At 51.5% G+C, this 18,212-nt stretch overlaps 1 protein-coding gene across 2 annotated transcripts in view; it reads right to left on the bottom strand.

Annotated features, from left to right (window-relative positions):
• Nucleotides 1-18,212, bottom strand: part of LTBP2 (latent transforming growth factor beta binding protein 2) — a 117,848-nt gene that overhangs the window by 98,539 nt on the left and 1,097 nt on the right. For both annotated transcript variants that reach the window (XM_054024878.1, XM_054024876.1), the window contains exon 2: nucleotides 4,501-4,571. In XM_054024878.1, coding sequence (XP_053880853.1) covers nucleotides 4,501-4,571 — 71 coding nt within the window. The remainder of the gene's footprint in view (nucleotides 1-4,500; nucleotides 4,572-18,212) is intronic.

Consider the following 18,212-nt stretch of genomic DNA (forward strand, 5'->3'; position numbering starts at 1 on the left):
GGATTTCAACCCCCAAGACTGGAAAAAGCCACATGGCCAGAGAATTTTGCCCAAGATCTGGATTCAGTCATACACACAGATAATGATGAATGAAAATCCCTGGAAAACTGTGAGCTGGAGAAGGGAGAAAATCACTGTGCTTGGTATGTTACAGGCATTAGATCCTCAAAAACAGGGGCAACATTCTGGCCATACTCTATCTCCTGTCTCAATGCTGAGACCCAACCTATGGCCTTTAGACCTAAATAGAAGCTCCTCCCCTCCTTTCTCACACAGACACATTGTCTCTGGTTGCATTTGCATCTGGATCGATCCCCCGATTTGCTCCATGTACAAGATCAGGAGATCAAAAATTAAACAAAAACACATTATGGCTGGGAAATTAATGGGAACAGGATGCCAAGGTCCCCTAGGCAGCTTTTAAAATATCAGCCTGAGTGTCCCCAGCAACCCAAACTCCAGCAGAACAGCCTGGGGAGGGAGGCTGCTGGGGACCAAGCAATGTTTACTCAGCCGAACCATTAGTTTAGCTTCAAGGAGAGAAAGGTTTTGCTCTAAGGCCTGTCTGAGATTTACCATCCCCTGCCAGGGAGGGACATTGTCAGGCCTCCCCATGTTGACAGGGTCCTTTTAATTAATCTTTGCTGACAACGGCCTGGCACTTGAGCAATCATGGGCAGCCCACATGGGCAGGAGCCCAGCTCCCAAATAGCATTTGTGCTGCTCACCGAAAAGTCGCTAATGAGAGAAAGATGCCGGCCCTGCACTTTGTTTACAGACATCGTCTGGCAGCCCAACGTGCTCTCTACTGTTTGTCTGCTGGTGGGGTGGGGAAGAGAGGTGAGTCAGTCTTTGGCCCCTTGCTCCAGAACAGAAATTATTTGGCTTCTCTGGAATAATTACATTAACAATCACAAGATCCTGCAGTGAACAAAGTGGGGCCTCATTCTCTCACTGACGAGCTGGGCAGATCCTGTTACCCAGGTGAAGTCACTGGGGCTCTCGGATACTCTGGGCAGATTCCATAGGCTGAACTTTTATTTACGTTTCCCCTGGTGTCCAAGTTTGTTCTGACCGCCCCTGGACACTGAGCTGCAGTAGAGTGAACCCCACTTGAGACCAGGATAAAAACATTGGGGCAGGTGCACTCTTATAGCCAGATGGACAGAACAGGTGAGGAGGCGGTGCCTGGGATGGATGGGGAAAGCCTCACAGATAGCACAGAATGCTGGTTACTGGGCTGTCTTATCTGAAACCTCTTGGGGCCAGAGATGATGTTTCAGCTCCTCTGGTCTGTTTGCTGTTGGCACATTCATGAATTCTAACTTCTAGTCGAATGCTTCTGGGAGCCTGAAATGTTCTAAAACAGATACATTAACCTGCTCATCCATAAATCTAAACAGCTACGCAAACATGACCAAGCAGCACAGATTCCTTCCCAATTCCCCTGGGCATGTCCCAGAGCTGCCTAGTACAGCCCCCATCTCCAATTCCTTCCAATCAGGAAGATTCAGGCACAGTTGTGGCACCCACTCTCCTGGGCCATTGCTCTGACTCCTGCAAATGGCTTTTGCAGAGCAGAGGCAGTCTCCGTCTCCATCACAAGTCCTGGCAGATTCGGCGCAACAGCAGGAACACTTCACGAGCGGAAGGCTTTAATAAGCCAGCACGATGGGAACTCCAAGCTGGGAAGTGACAGCACAGCAAGAGGGCTATAAAAAGACGAGGAGAGGAAGAATCGCACTTCGCCATGAGAGGAAGGAGGAGAGATTTCAGAGGCCAGGTTTGCCCAGGGAAACTCAACCCCGAACAGGAAAGAACTCAAGACTCCTGCATTTTTATGCTAAAGAAAGGAACGTACATGTGTTTACAATGGAAAGAGAACTCCACTTAGCTGGAGGTGGCTTTGGAACGTGGAGTCAGATGGTGCCAACCCAGAGGGATAGTTTTCTGGGAACTCTGGTGCACACTGGCTTCAGGCCCACCTACTACAACAGCCTCACGCAGCAAGGGCACAGACAGATCCTGGACTCAGGGTCCATTGCAACCCACACATCATTTTGTGCCCTGCACACCCCACTCTGGCAGCAGCAAATACTTTCACTCTGAACTATGAGGAGGGGGGTCACTAGAACTGGAGCCAGGCAGGAACAAAGGAGCTGGAAACAGGAGGCCTGGATATTCAGGGATGGGCATATTAGTAATACCATTGGCTGCGCTGAGGAGTTTCTGATCTCCTCCACCCCATCCCCCACCTGCACCTTCCACAGGCCTCAAACTAGCTCCCACTTCTGCCCGATCCCCACTTTGTTACAGCTCCTACCACTGCCCACACAGCACCCTCCCCCCAAGATCTGTGGCACTAGTGGGGAGCCCACCCAGAGTAAGACCAAATCAAACCCTGTTCCTTTCCAGGGGCACAAAGGCACCCCATTCTCAGAATCCAGAGAAGGATGAGATCTAAATTCTCCATCTAGCTCTCTGTTCCCCTGCTGTCCTCTCAGTCAGTCTACTGTTAAACGGGGCTCCCACCCCTTCCCTTGGGAGAAGGTTCCACAGCCTGACCCATCTCACCATCAGTCAGTGTCTTCCTGATATTTTGCCTACGCTTCCTTTTGCTCAGTCTTTTGCCGTTACCCCTCATGACACTCCAGTATAACACTTTGCACTAATCTCTCTCACTGCAGATCTTGGCCAGTGTGGGCCTACAGCGATCACTCATGGCTTGTGTGCACCAGACTGTCCTGTTGTGTTTATACGGGGCTGTGAGGAAACCAGACAAGTTTGCAGACACAGTGCTGACCCTGAGTGCCTGGGCAGGGGAGACAAGGACAACTAGCCACTCCTCTGCTTTCTCTGTAATGCTGCTTATTGCTCAAGAGTCCAGTCTCCTCCAGACTTTCCTCACTCTTACTATTGCTCTTCTTATTTGCTTGTGACCGAGGTTTGATTTCCAGGGCTCACTAGAAGAGCAGCTGCAATCTACTCCACTTTATAAACCCCAGATGCAGACCCTGCTCCATTACAACATCACAGATGGGTGAAGCAGAATTCCCAGGTGGCCAACTCCAGAAGTCAGGCCCACTGAAGACAGGCATGGAAAGGAGAGAGACTATTGCTTGGATTTACGCATGTTCTCTGCACAGAGTGTCTCTGGGATTATTTGGGCAGCAGGTCAGAGGGGAACAGGCAGATTTCTGCGGGTGGTCCACAAAGCATGGCAGCAGCAAATGGTGGAGCTGAGGCATCTGCAGGATAAACCCCTCTCTTCATTCATTCTGCGGTTTTAGAGGATTTATGTGTTTGGAAACTTACAAGCCGTGCTGGATCCACAGGTTAAGAAAACTAACCAGCAACCAGTGAGCTGCCCTGATTTACAATGTAATTAATTGCATCGCTGGGGTTCCAGCTCATGTGGTTAATGAAGTCACCAGAGCCCCCTCCATGGGATTATTTCCCTGTAAATCACTCCACTCTGTTTTAGTCCTATGAATGTGTTGAGCAGAGCTGCCCTGCAGGAGGCCCCAGCCCAGAGGGCCCTGCATTTACAGGCAAGAGAGGAGTTCTGAAGTAACAGCCAGGGAGAGGAAGAGAGTTCCCTAAACAGAGAGCCTGTATCAGAACTGAGGGATGGGGGTGCAGGTGTTTGTACTCACACTGCTCCAGTAATTCCTACCTTGGGAAGGCATAAAGGGACATAGCCTCCTTGGGAGAGCAGCTCCCCAGTAATGAGGTGGTCAGGGATTGAGTGAGTGTTCAAGCCATTTTCTGTTGTCTCCCTAGTGCGCACACCCCCCTTAAAGCAGGCTCCCACACCCCAGCCCTTCCCAGGGCAGCCCCTTAGCCAACCTAGTTAGTTACTTTTGTAAAAAACGTTCAGATCATTTGGAACCATCAGTCTGGGGGGCACCAGCTGCCATGTGATCGTACCTACACTACCCTCCCCCACCACTCTCCCTCCTGCAATTTATCACAATCACTTGGGTCTTGTTTCAAATTTATCAGCTCTTAGGAGCAGGCCCATGTTTCTGAATGTATATGTGCAGTACCCAGCCTAGTGGGGCCCCGATCCTGATTAATAACAAATTAACAAGGGGAAGGGGGCTAGTCTCTGATGCAGCCAATGTTAGCATGGACCACTGACCTGGCCAGAAGTGCTGCAGCACTAACAGGGGATATGCAGCCCAGCTCTGGGAACTATATATGTAACAGCAGCCATAGAGGGTGCTCCATTCTCTCTGCCGTGGGAAGCACATCATAACAGGGGCTGGGGTGAATCAGGCAGAGAAGGGAATTCTCTCCTTGTTTATGTCTCAACCAAATAGTGGAGAAATTCAAAGACATCAGTGTAACGACTAAGGGGGCTTCAGGGTCAAAGGACTGGGAAGGGGCATTCTCTGGCCCACCTGCCACACCCATCACCGGGATAGCTGAGTGCCTGCCAGCGATGCATTAAGTGCCATGACTGACGTCTCTAATCAATGGTTCTTTCGTACTCACGTTTGATGCATCGGTTTGTGCCAGGAGCAGTTGTCCACCCTGAGCAGCATTGTCCCCCGCAGACGTTTGGCCTAAGCAGTCACAAATGGCAGGATTAGGAAAAGAGAGATGGTGAGGCCTCCTCATAGCCAGCACCTCCGGAGACACCAACAGAACCACTTCCTACAGCATCTGAGCTTTCCTTGCACCCAGACCACTGCAGCCTGAGCTCTCAAGCCAACCCAGGCTGGGCTTTTTAAATGCTTGGAGGCAGTGATGAGCTCCCAAAATCCTAATAACCGGTTCCCTACCGGGTCCTTGGCAGCACTTAGGCAGTGGCGGGAGGGTGGGGGGGGCTTCACTCGCTCTGGGTTTTCAGCAGCATTTCGGGGGCGGGTCCTTCACCTGGAGCAAGTGAAGACACCCCCTCCCGCCACCGAAGTGCCGGTAGGGAGCCGCACGGTGAGTACAAGCCCTATATGCCTATCTCCCCCCCACACACACACCCATCCGACCCCAACCCACTTCCTGCCCCCCACTGTCCCCCTCAGAACCCGCAACCCATCAACTCCCCTGCTCCTTGTCCCCTGACCACCCCCTCCCGAGACCCCCCACCCTAACTGCCCCCCAGAACCCCACCCCCTCCAACCGCTTCCTGCCCCTTATCCAACCCCTCCTCCCAGCCCCGGCACCCTTACCATGCTGCTTAAAGCGGCAGGAGCTGCAGAGCTGCCCAGAGCGCTGGCGATGGCGGCACAGCGTGCTGGGGCTCTGCGAGAGGGGCAGGGAAGCGGGTGTGACGTTGTGCAGTCTATATGGTTTTACAAAAACTTGATAATAAGTCAGTATAATGTAACAGATAGTTTTAGAGAAAATACGGTAATAAGTGAATGTAACGTAACTGGGATATGCTTCATGCAAAAGGTCTCTTGTAAGGTATCATTACAAAGCTTATAATCTACTGAGTATGATCATCTGATTTGTATAAATGTACCACTCTTGTATCTAAAACTAGAAATATAAAATGTAACTCTGAGGGCCTATTGTAATTGTGTAAAGTGTGGACCATTAATGATGGTTTGGAATCTTGATGACTCCCATTGTCTGCAGATGGCTGTATTTACCTGTGAGTCTTCCTGTATATGTGTGTGCTGGCAAGTGAGTAATGAAGTCTTGCAGTGACATGTGATCATGTCACCTGAACTGGAATCCATCTTTAACCTGGTGCTTTTCCAGTGAGGGGGGTGGAAACCCAGAGAGACAAAGGGTTCCCGCCTTATGCAAAAGATATATAAAGGGGGGAAGAGAACAGAGAGGGAGAGGAGCCATCATGAAGAATCCCCTAGCTACCACCTGAGCTGCAACAAGAGCTGTACCAGGGGAAAGAATTGTGCCCAGGCCTGGAAGGTGTCCAGTCTGAGAAAAAACTTACTGAAGCATCTCTGAGGGTGAGATTATCTGTATTCAGTTTGATTAGGCATAGATTTGCGCATTTTATTTTATTTTGCTTGGTGACTTATTTTGTTCTGTCTGTTACTACTTTGAACCACTTAAATCCTACTGTCTGTATTTAATAAAATCACTTTTTATTTAGTAATTTACTCAGAGTATGTATTAATACCTGGGGGAGCAAACAACTGTGCATACCTCTCTATCAGTGTTATAGAGGGCGAACAATTTATGAGTTTGCCCTGCATAAGCTTTATGCAGGGTAAAACGGATTTATCTGGGTTTAGACCCCATTGGGAGTTGGGCATCTGAGTGCTAAAGACAAGCACACTACTGTGAGCTGTTTTCAGGTAAACTTGCAGCTTTGGGACAGGAGATTCAGACCCTGGATCTGTGTCTGGAGCCAGACGGGAGTGTCTGGCTCAGCAAGACAGGGTGCTGGAGTCCTGAGCTGGCAGGGAAAACAGAAGCAGGGGTAGTCTTTGCACATCGGGTGGCAGCTCCCAAGGGGGTTTCTGTGATCCAACCCGTCACAGCGGGGTAGGGTCCAGGGGAGCCTCCCCAGCTGGGAGCTCAGGCGGGCCGGACAGGACAGTCCCGCGGGCCGGATGTGGCCCACGGACAGGAGTTTGCCCACCCGCCGGCCACTTTACAACCGGTTCTACACCAGCTTCTAAATTTAACAACCGGTTCTTGTGAACCGGCTCCAGCTCACCACTGCTTGGAGGGGAAACCCCCTAGAAAGGAACATCCAGGTGCTACGGCAGAGGTAGGCAAACTTTTTGGGCCAAGGGCCACATCTGGGTGGGGAAACTGTATGCAGGGCTGGGGCAGGGGATTGGGGTGCAGGAGGGAGTGCAGGGTGTGGGAGGGGGTTCGGTGTGCAGGAAGGGGCTCAGGGCAAGGGATTGGGGCAGAGGAGGGGTGCGGGGTGCATGAGAGGGCTCAGGGAAGGGGTTTGGGGTGCAGGAGGGTGTGGAGTGCAGGAGGGGTGTGGACTGCGGGAGGGGGCTAAAGGCAGGGAGTTGGGGGGCGGGGTGCAGGAGGGGATCAGTCTCCAGGGTAACAGCGGTGCACACTGGGGCCAGGGCAGGCTCCCTGCATGCCTGCCCTGTCCCCAGCCCCGCGCCGCTCCAGGATGCGCTGCGGCCCCTGGGGGGGGGGGGGAGCGGAGGGCTTCACATGCGCTGCCCTTGCCACACCTCCAGGTACCTCCTCTGAAGCTCCCATTGGCCATGGTTCCCCATTCCCGGCTAATGGGAGCTGCAGGGGGTGGTGCCTGGAGGCCGCAGGGACATGGTGCCAGCTGCTTCTGAGAGCGGCGTGGGGCCCACGGCGTCATGGGGGGCAATCCCGCAGGCTGGATCCAAAGCCCTGAGGGGCCAGATCTGGCCCACGGGCCGTAGTTTGCCCACCCCTATGCTACGGGGAGTGGTGAGGGTGACTCAGTAGGGGACGCGCTCCCTGCTGAATCAGTGCTAACCTCAATGCCCTAGCATGGTTGCTAGGGGGTGCTGCACTGCCAGAGGTGCCATTTTGCTCATGAGTATGTTGGTAAATGCAAAGTAATGCACATTGGAAAACATAATCCCAGCTATACATGTAAAATGATGGGGTCTAAATTGGCTGTGACCACTCAAGAAAGAGATCTTGGAGTCATTGTGGATAGTTCTCTGAAAATAGCCACTCAATGTGCAGTGGCAGTCAAAAAAGTGAACAGAATGTTGGGAACCATTAAGAAAGGGATAGATAATAAGACAGAAAATATCATATTGTCTCTATATAAATCCATGGTACGCCCACACCTTGAATACTGCATGCAGATGTGATCGCTCAATCTCAAAAAAGATATATTGGACTTGGAAAAGGTTCAGAAAAGGGCAACAAAAATTATTAGGGTTATGGAACGGCTGCCATATAAGGAGAGATTAATGAGACTTTTCATCTTGGAAAAGAGACAGCTAAGGGGGGATATGATAGAGGTTTATAAAATCATGGCTGGTGTGGAGAAAGTAAATAAGGAAGTGTTATTTACTCCTTCTCATAACACACGAACTAGGGGTCACCCAATGAAATTAATAGGCAGCAGGTTTAAAACAAACAAAAGGGAGTGTTTTTTCACACAACGCACAGTCAACCTGGGAAACTCCTTGCCAGAGGATGTTGTGAAGGCCAAGATTATAACATGGTTTTAAAAAGAACTAGAAAAATTCATGGAGGATAGGTCCATCAATGGCTATTAGCCAGGATGGGCAGGGATGGTGTCTCTAGCCTCTGTTTGCCAAAAGCTGGAAATGGGTGACAGGGGATGGATCACTTGATGATTACCTGTTCTGTTCATTCCCTCTGGCATTGGCCACTGTTGGAAGACAGGATACTGGGCTAGATGGACCTTTGGTCTGACCCAGTAAGGCCGTTCTTATGTTCTTCGGAGTAATCTGAGGTCCTGACAATTGGGGGCCATTAAAGATCTCACAGAACCGTTTTCCAGGATTGGGTCTAATCCAGCATTGGTAATTATGTATTCAAATGAATACAGTATTTTTCTTCATTTCCTGCTTCAAACTGTTGTGGAGTGTTGCTTTGCACTATTAAACAGCTACATGGCTCACCCCAGAACGGGCTGCATTTCACTGTGTGCGAGTAGAGGCAGACAGCATGATTTCTGTAGCCGAGTAACTTCTTGTAAAGTACTTACCGATTCTTCAGGATCAAGCTCGTATTAATATTCATAGATTTTAAGGCAAGCAGGATTGATTATGTCATCTTAGCTAACTTCCTGCATAACACAGGCCATAGAAGGAATTCCTGCATCAAACCCATATCTAGTCTGCTTAGGCTTCACCTAGGGTTGCAAACTTTCTAATTGCACAAAACCAAACACCCTTGCCCCTCCTCTTCCTCTAGGCCCCATCCCTTCTCCGAGGTCCCACCCACACTCACTCCATATCCCCTCCCTCTGTCACTCGATCTCTCCCACTCTCAATCACTCGCTCATTTTCACTGGGCTGGGGCAGGGAGTTGGGGTGCGGGAGGGGGTGAGAGCTCCGGCTGGGGCCAGACATGAGTGGTTCAGGGTGCAGGAGTGGGCTCTGGGCTGAGGCAGGGGTGCGAGCTCTGGGGTGGGCCAGAGATGAGGGATTTGGGGTACAGGAGGGGAATCAGGAAGAGGTGTGGGGTGCAGGCTCCAGGAAGGAAGTTTGGGTGTGGGAGAGGGCTCAGGGCTGGGGCAAGGGGCTGGAGCGCAGGAGGGGGTGAGGGATGCACGCTCCAGGTGGCACTTATCTTGGGGGGCTCCCCGGAAGTGGCGACATATCCCTCAGCTCCTAGGTGGAGGGATGGCCAGGCGGTTCCACTCTGCCTCCACCCACAGGCACCGTCCCCGCAGCTCCCATTGGCCGTGCGGAGCCAGTGCTCAGGGCAGGGGCAGCGTGCAGAGCGCCCCTGGCCACATCTTCGCCTAGGAGCCGAGGGACATGTTGCCGCTTCCAGGGAACCACGCAGAGCCAGGTAGGGAGCCTGCCAGCCCCGCCAACCAGACATTTACCAGCGAGCCGCAATGGTCCCTTTTCGACCGGGCAATCTGGTCGAAAACCAGACACCTGGCAACCCTAGCTGCACCATATGTTTAGATGTCTAAAAACATCCAATCATTATATTGTTGCAGGCCTCCCATCCGATTATTGACCAGGCCCAACCCCGCTTGCTTTGTGAGCTGAGACATCACCACAGCTCCCCCCTCCTCCCTGAGGTGGCCTAGATGCACTTTGCAAATCACATTCAGCAGGTTTGTGAAGAAGCATAAACATTTCCTGTTCTTGCCTCAAATTACTGGCACAATCAGAAGGTGGTTTCTGCAGGCAGGAGCAGGCGCCGCCCCCAGAGAAGCTGCTTTGGCCTCAGATCAAACCAACAATTCCTCGTGGAATGAAGTCCGGAATCTTTGTCTAGATCTCGCTTGCTCGCTCACACACGCACGCACACACAGAGGGAACGCCTCTCAGTGTCTGCTGGTGAGAGTTGATCTCTTCCCAGGCCGTAGGGTGGCCAACACGTTCTGGGGTCCAGAGTGCAAGACTGGAATAGAGCAGGTGGCCCAGTACCTAGCAGGCTCTCCCACTCTCTGAGGGCACCACATCAACATGCCCACTTCTTGTGAGCTATCAGGGGGACAGCTGCACCCCAGCACTCTGGGGACTGGTCTGACTCTCCCTTGGAAGGCTGCTGCTGCCAGGCCTGCAGGAGCAGCCAGAGGCTGTGCGGGTGAAGCAGAAGCACAAAGAACAAGCACGGAAAGGAGTGAGAGGCCAGGGCTGACTCGCTAGGAGTCATGGTTATCTTGGCAGCAGAACCACGTCTGAGGAGCACATGTGAAGCAGTGCATGCAAAAGGGTATGATCACTAGGTGCTTTGTGTCACTCCCCCAGGCTCAGCTCCCTCTGGGCTCATTCTGTTGCTGATGATCTTTTCAGTGCCTGCCCCGAGGGCCCTCTAACTGCTCCTGGCAGGGCCTGCCTGCTGCTGCCTGTAGTGACAGACTCACTGTCACAGCCTTGCTGTGTCCTCCAGGCTCATGGGCAATCCTAATCCTTAGCACTTTCTAGACACTAACTCAGATCCTCCACACCCCAAGAGGCAGGTCAGTATCATAAGCATTACATTGCAGATGGGGAAACTGAGGCTGGGACAGAGGAAAGGGACTTGCCAAAGATCACATAGCGAGTCAGTGACAGAGCTTGGAAACTCCCAAAGTGATGCCAAACTCACCAGGCCCCAGTGCCACTCTAGGGTGGGGAGGGTTGATTAGCTAAATATTTGTGAAGCTCTTGGAAGCAGTAAAATGCTAGCAAGGTGCTAAGGGTTATTCTTATTCCAGACTGCGTGGGCTGCACTGCTGGGACCACATGGGGAATGGAGCAAACTTTTCTCTCACCTCCTGATGAGACGGTGTTAATGGACAGCCAGGTGTGCTGGAGCCTTGGGAGACTGGGGGAGAAGATGACTGGGGGCTATAGAGCTGGGCAAAGCGGTCTTGGTTTTTCACTGAGCAGGAACCAGCCCTGGGAGCATCTGGTTACATTTAAAGCATTTACTTGACATTTTCATGGCTTGAATGCCATGTGGTTTTTGTTGTCTTATGAGGAATTCAAAATAAACCCCTGCAGGTTTAAGGAGCACGGCGTGTTTACAGCTCAGAGGGATGGTGCTCCAGGGAGTGGCTGACTTCCTGCAGCTTGGCAGAATAGCAGCCCCCAGCTGCGTGCAGCTCACTGCGCACTCCATGGCCAATGCCACCCAACAACCACACAACTCAGAGAGGAGCCCTCTGGTTGCTGCCTTCTCCTCTGGTATTTTCCAGCCAAGGGGACTCACATGGAGCAGGAACTGGGGTTCCCTCACCCCCAGCATCGCAGCCCCGAGTTGGGAGCTCGCAGCTCGGTGCTGTGGGGGCAACGCTCTAGGCTAGGTAGCTGCAGGGCTGCCCCACAACGAGGAGTTCTATATGTGTGAAAAGTCAACCACTACGCAGGGGCTGGGGCCTCTGGACTGAGGCAAAGGCAGCAGATCAGAAGTGGCTGTGTGGAGCAACATGGGTCCCTGCTAGGCTCTGTGCAGCACTGAGCCCCCAGTGCTTTGTGAATAACACCAGCCAGAGCTAAACACACAGCCTGCATGACAGGCACCCATCCACCCTGCCATCTCAAATATGGTGTCCTGCCGGGGCTGTCCAGTGCTTCCCACCCAGAAACCTGAGAGCACAGGCAAGAGTGCCCAGCCAGGGGGCCACCATGCATCGGCCAATCCCCAGAGCCTGGATGGGGACTAGCTCTGTGTCACTAGCCCTCTGAACCCGATAGCCTAGGCACAGTGCCTTGCTTTGAACCCAAGAGCCCTGTTGGAAGGCTCCCCCATGCTGCCAGTCACCATGCATGTACGGCCCACTATGGCAGCATGGGCACGGTGGGTTGGCCACGTGTAATCCATGCTCCCTGTGCCCTGCTGAAGGGAAGCAAACTAGAATGGCATTTCCAGCTGAATGCAGCATATTAAGCAGAGACCAGGAATCCCACCCTCTGCACTGAGCAGCAGTGAGGGAATCAAGCCCTGGAGAGAGGCAGTGACTGGTGCCCATTCTGTTGCATGCAGGGCTAGCGGAGGTGAGAGGCACACCAATACTATAACTCATATGGCAGGTACACAGCCTGGCCATTCTGTGGCAGGAGTGCTCAGCAGTTCCCAGTATCACCACCAGGTGGTACCAAGCTCAACACAGCCCAAAAGGCCCAGAGTAAAAAGAAGAAATTTCCACAAGCAGGTCTCCCTGCCCAAGAGCCCTATCAGGTCAGCCACAGCAGGTGCTTGTACAAATTCAGGAAAAATGCGCATGGGGTTGGGCCTCAGGAGGGCCCATGCTCTAATCCTGGCTCTGCCACTGAGTGCCAAAGGGGTCTTGGCTAAGTCACCTCACTTCAGTCTCTGTTTCCCACCAATAACACAGGGCTGCGATACTTACGTACCTGTGGGGATGAGTCTGTTAGGGTACAGTGCCCTGACTACGCCAAGCGCTGATAATGATCATATTTAGCAGCTCTCACCTGAGGTGCTAGATGTGCTCTGTAATCTCCAAACACCCCAGTCTGGAGATAGCAGCCCCAACTTGCACTCAAATTGAGCACAAGAGAAGCTGCCCCTCCCTCACTCAATAGGGTTGGCAGGTGCTCTAAGAAACAAGCAGCATCTGGGGCAACAAGGGGGAAGAGGGTTCCCTTTTTTGTGACAGAGTCATTCCTGCCCTGATCTTGCCAAGAGATCTCTAGGGTTCTGTGCAGGGGGAGAGGTCCACCCATGTGGTTCTTTCCAGGCTCAGGGCCTTAGTCATTGTCTTTCCTCCAGGTGCCATTTCCCTGGTCCACAAGTGCTGGGAGACAGAAAGACAGAACCCTTGGCTTGTTTCTTTGGAGTTCCTGTCACAACCTCATCTCCAAAGTTAGCGGGTAACTTCCTACGTGTCCACAGTGAAAACAGACCTTCAAAAATGCACAGTCTGCATGGAAAAGCCCCCTCTGCCCCCCATGTCAGGAAATGCCACAGCCACGGCTGAATGTGCAACCTTAACTCCGCCCCCTTGGCTTATTACAATACAGTCTTCCTTATTAATTATTTGTACTGCAGGACCGGCCTCAGTCAGGATCAGGGCCCCACTGCACCATGTGCTCCACACACACAAGATGACACAAGCCTTGAAGACTCTGTAATCTTGTTGGAAACCAGATTCAAGCAAGTGTAACAAACACTAGGGAGAAGGAGGACAAGAGAAGCAGCGATAAGGTCACGGAGTTGCACACGTTAATGGTGTGCACAGCCATTATGTGATCACATGCTTTCCCAAATATTACAATAGTATACAGTACATTTTTTTACAACCTTCTAGGCATCATCCTGTAGTACTGGGCACTGCACAATGTGTTACTAATACACAGGCTCCATTAAAGTCATTCATAGATTTAAAGCCAGAAGGAATCATTAAATTATCAGGGTTTGACCTCCTGTATAGCACAGGCCAAAGAATTTCATCCAACTTTATATGAGAAGTTCACCGTAAAACCTTCTTACACAACACAGAGTGAGAGTGAAAAGCTGCTGGCGTAGACAAGCCTCTGAAAATATGCATCTGAGTTAGCATCATTAACTGCCTCTGCCCCTGAGCAGCTTTCAGATATTAACTACATTACTAAGGAACATATGCTGGAGAGAGAACACACCATATATGCTGTCTGAATAAACAGATTCTGTAGACTGAAAAACAAAGACATTAGTGTGAACAAAAAAGATTAAACAGCAGTTTCTTGTATATTGGATGTGCCCTAAGATTGTAGGGGCTCTGTATGACGTGGTATTGTATTATTCCAGAAAAGGCACATGACTATGTGACTGAAGATCGTATTGGAATGAGGCAGCCATGTTAAGGGCCGAGTTAAGGCTGCCCGTGTAAGCCTAACTGGGGTGTTTCCCAACTCCTGAAAGCTTTGCCCTGCAAACCTTCATGTCTCTGTTCTTATTTTTTCTATGTCACATTTGCTAGAGGTGGTGGGTTGGGAAGGGGAGAGATGGGCATAAACTGCATCAACCAAAGCTTGGTGCAGTGTGAGTCCTGTGGTGTTGACAGGGGAGGCGGGAGCAACATGTGTCAGGGCAGGAGCTGGGTGTGTCTCCCAAGCACTGATGAGGGATGTATGCAATGTGCCAGTCTCATGCCTGTGCATGCATGTATGCCAGGATTGCTAACTTCCACTGTTCATGTCCTAACCAATCTCCACTGACCTACTGCTCCCGCTGCCAGGAGCGGGGGGGAAGAAGGGGCTCACAGCACAACAGCCTCGGGGGAGGCTCATGAAGATGCTCTTCTCCATTTGGAAAGCACTGAGCCCCCCGCGGGCACTAATAATAGGAGCTGTGTGATTAGGTCTGATCTCAGGAGCCAGCGGGCTGTTGGGAGGGGGGAGCACAGGCTCCGCAGTTGTAGAGACGACACTCAGCAGCTTGTGCAATGGGAAAGCACCCAGCCACACTGTAACACGTCTGCCTTGAGTTGGGAGCTGGCCAGCTCTTGCTAGCGATACACCCAGCTCTGTGGCATCTTTACACCTTGGGTGCATCTGAGACATTTCAATGGCCCAGAGGCTCCCAACTCTGGGACACCAAGGCCCAGGGTGGGAACCTGCCAAAAGCCCAAGGACTACATCAAAAGATGTACAAACATTTTAAAATCAAACTGAACACACCCAACCTGAACATAGGCTGCTCCTGGCAGTGGACAGGAATACTGTGATCCATGGTAGGAGGCCGTGTGTACGGATACCAGTCAGGAGGGGTCGGTTCTAAGCAAAGCTCCACAGAGCGACTGCAGCTTCAAGGATAATTCTGTTTCCCTTATTCTAATAAAGCTCCTTGTTCAGGGTTAGAAAAAAGCAGCTTCTGTGATTCTTTGCTACTGACGCTGGACATGGTGTCAGAAGTTGATTCATTCCAAGCCAGCAAAACACAATACCAAAGTTCAGCTCTCCCTAAGACTTTCAGTTGGCTTCGCTCAATGGCATGTGTGGAAGGAGCCCTTCCCCAGCTTCCACACTGTAGCCACAGTGAACACAGAGCATGGCCTAGGCCCCAGGATATGGCACCGCGTTCACTGTTACCACAGGGAGTGAAGCTAAACACACGTCTGGATCATCGCTGTCCCAGAGGAAAGATGAGACAGCTATGCCATCCTTCCTAGGAAGTAGGAGGGTGAGCATTTTATTGCAGAAAGGAATGGGGTGTTTCTGACAAAGGGTGCAGAGCACAGCACAAGGGCACATCTACACTGGAGCTGGAGATGTCATTCCCAGCTCGGGCAGACGTATCCATGCTAGCTCTGATCAAGCTAGCAAACAAAATATAGCAGTGTAGCTCTGGCAGCGCAAGCAGCGGGATGGGCAAGCCAACCCAGGTTCCACCCATCTGAAACCTCCCGACATTCACACTGCTGCAACTACACTACTATAGTTAACTCTGATAGAGCTAGCACAGGTATGTCTACCCAAGCTGGAAATTAAACCTCAGGGTATGTCTCCACTGGAGCCAAAGTGTGGTGGGCCTGTGTTAGGGCCCGATATGGAGAATCAGAGCACTGCAACTTAGGAATCGGTAAGAAAAAACAAATAAGACATTATCTAGTAACTGGGGTTTTAAAAAAGGAACTTTCAGAATAATTATAATTAGTGTCTGAGCTACTGTGGAATGGCTGGTGCATCTTGCCTGGTCATCTGAGTGAGTGAAAATGAAAGGCACTCTGCAGGAAAGGGGTGCAAGTGTGATGCAGGTAGAAAACATTCCCATGCAGGAAAAAGAAAACACCATAAGTTAAAGCCTCTTCAAATGACAGAGTTTCCTGGGCTGAAACACAGCGAGTATAGCAAAGGTGAAAATCAGATAGATGAGATAGAATCACAAGTCTTGTAGAATTACAAGAAAGGCACAACGGCACAACTCCTATCCAGAACGTTATATCCAATAGGCTTTGGAAAAGAATAGCACTAAGCTTGTGTTAGGAAAACAAACATGTTGGTAGCCACTGACTATTCCAGTTAGGCAAAAATTCTCCACCTCACTAGACCCCCCCAAGTCAGCAGGTCAGAGAAAAGTTAACAAGGCAACTTTTCTTGTCCTGGCATCCAGGCGAAATAAATAGTCACTGACAATGACCCACGATATGCCAGCTCCATGTTCCAAGCTTTTGGGATGCAGTGTGATTTTACTTCCAGCCCTCATCACCCACGAGTGAATAGACTGGTGGAGGGAGCAGTTCAGATTGCTAAGAGAATGCTACAACTAAAGTTTACCTATTAGCTCTTCTGAGCTATATGGCTTCCCCACAACAGTCATGAGAGTAAACTAAACTCAGCTGCCTATGGGTCAACACTGCCATCCTCACAGGTAAATCTTCATCCTAAGTGATCCCGTTTAAAGAATGAGAGCTGCTACTTCTAAGAGGTCTCAGGTTTTCTTCTTTAGCCATCTGACTGCAGCCTGACCCCCCACCCAACCTTAAACCAGGCCACCCACCCCTGATAAAACTGGACATCAGCTTTTGTCCCTAAGTAGCTGCAGCCCAAGAACGTGGCTGAGACTGATCTGGGTACTCATTACAGAGGTAGCAGGCAGCATCTCCCGCTGATTCCCCAAGCCCAGATGAATTGCCATGTGATCCCAAGAGCAATGATGCTTACACCACACCTTAGTGGAGGGTGATCATTCTGCTAAGTGTCCTGAACTGACTGAATGGGATTTGATAATCCAAGTGAATCCACTGGACAAGCCCCTCCTCGGGGCCAAAAGGTGAGCAGAGCTGGAGAAGTGAGGAAGCCAGAGGCTTGTCCAGAGCTATAGTTTGTTCTTAACTATTAATTATTGTTAAATATGTTTATAGAGCAATGGGGGAGGAGGGCAGGAGGGGAAAAGAGGTAAGGCTGTGCGAGCTGCTACTTTAAATCTGTTGTAGGAAGCCAGTGGGATGGGGCAGAGGAAAGCTCTAGGCAGAAGCTCTGCAGTGAGGCTGGGGGAGGGAAGCTTTAGGAATAGTTCTGCTTTCCTTACTCTAGTAAAGTTCCTTGTTCAGTGCTGGAAGAAAGCATTTCTGGAAGTCTCCACTAAGCTCACATGTCAGAAGGCACTTGAGCAATCAGCCCCCAGCCAGCCCTCTCTGCCATTATCCTGTGACTATGCTGAGAGGGTGGCCAGGAGTGGCAATTCAGGTGTTCCTAACTGATTAGGGAGGGTGGCTTCATGAGCACCACTACACCAGCAGAGCGAGCTGAGAGGTGCACCCAGGGCAGGTGAGCAGGGAGGGGAATGGCAGGAGAGGGAAGAAGCACAGGGCCAAGGGCTCTTCTGCTGAGTCTCTAGGCACACCACATGCCCTCTCCCCCCAGCTCCACATTACCATGGCAGGGACTGGAACTGGAGGCAGGTGTGCCGGGCAAGTCATAGGAAGCCTCCTCCAGCTTAGCCAGCAGGAGTTGTGTGAAGCTGGAAGCTACTGCACACAGAACTTACAAGGGGCCCATTCCAGGTGCAATGCACCAAGAGGCCAGTACCTGCAGTCGGAGCCCATGCCAACCCAACTACATTTCCCAAAGCCAAGCAGGGGCCACAACAGCTCACCCCACTGCACTGCCCCACAGTCACACACTGCACAGCAACTCCCCACCTCCTGCACTCCCTGCACGGCTACACACAAAACCCCTGTACAAGCAGGGCAGCAAAAGCTACAGCCTGCAATGCAACATAGTTGTGTGACCCAAAGCAACCCTGCCGTGCCGCAAACCCACGCAAGAAGGGCAGCACAACCAGCACGTTCCAAGGCAACACACCCAGGAGAAATGCTGCAGACAACACATCACGCGCGTGCTCTCACACACGCTCTCTGTGCCTCCTGCACGTGGGGGACATACACACATAGTTACAGCAAGTAACTGAGCTGACTCCTAAGCTGCTTTGGGCCCTGGGCTGTGTGCCAGGGGCAGGTGAGGGTCAGCACAGCTGAAGCTGAGCACAGACTGGCCCTTATTACTGCACATGGGACAGAAAGTGGGTAAGTGACCTATGGAGAGAGAGACTATCGAGCTCTGCCTCCTAGGGACGGCATAGGTGCAGTGCCAGTTGGCACAGATGGTTGGTTAATGAGCAAAGAGCGGGTGGATATGGGACCAACACCAGAGGTCCCTCCTGTGGCCGGAGCTTTGGGG

The sequence above is a fragment of the Malaclemys terrapin genome, chromosome 4, assembly GCF_027887155.1.
Source record: "Malaclemys terrapin pileata isolate rMalTer1 chromosome 4, rMalTer1.hap1, whole genome shotgun sequence".
In the NCBI taxonomy this organism is placed as follows: Eukaryota; Metazoa; Chordata; order Testudines; family Emydidae; genus Malaclemys; species Malaclemys terrapin.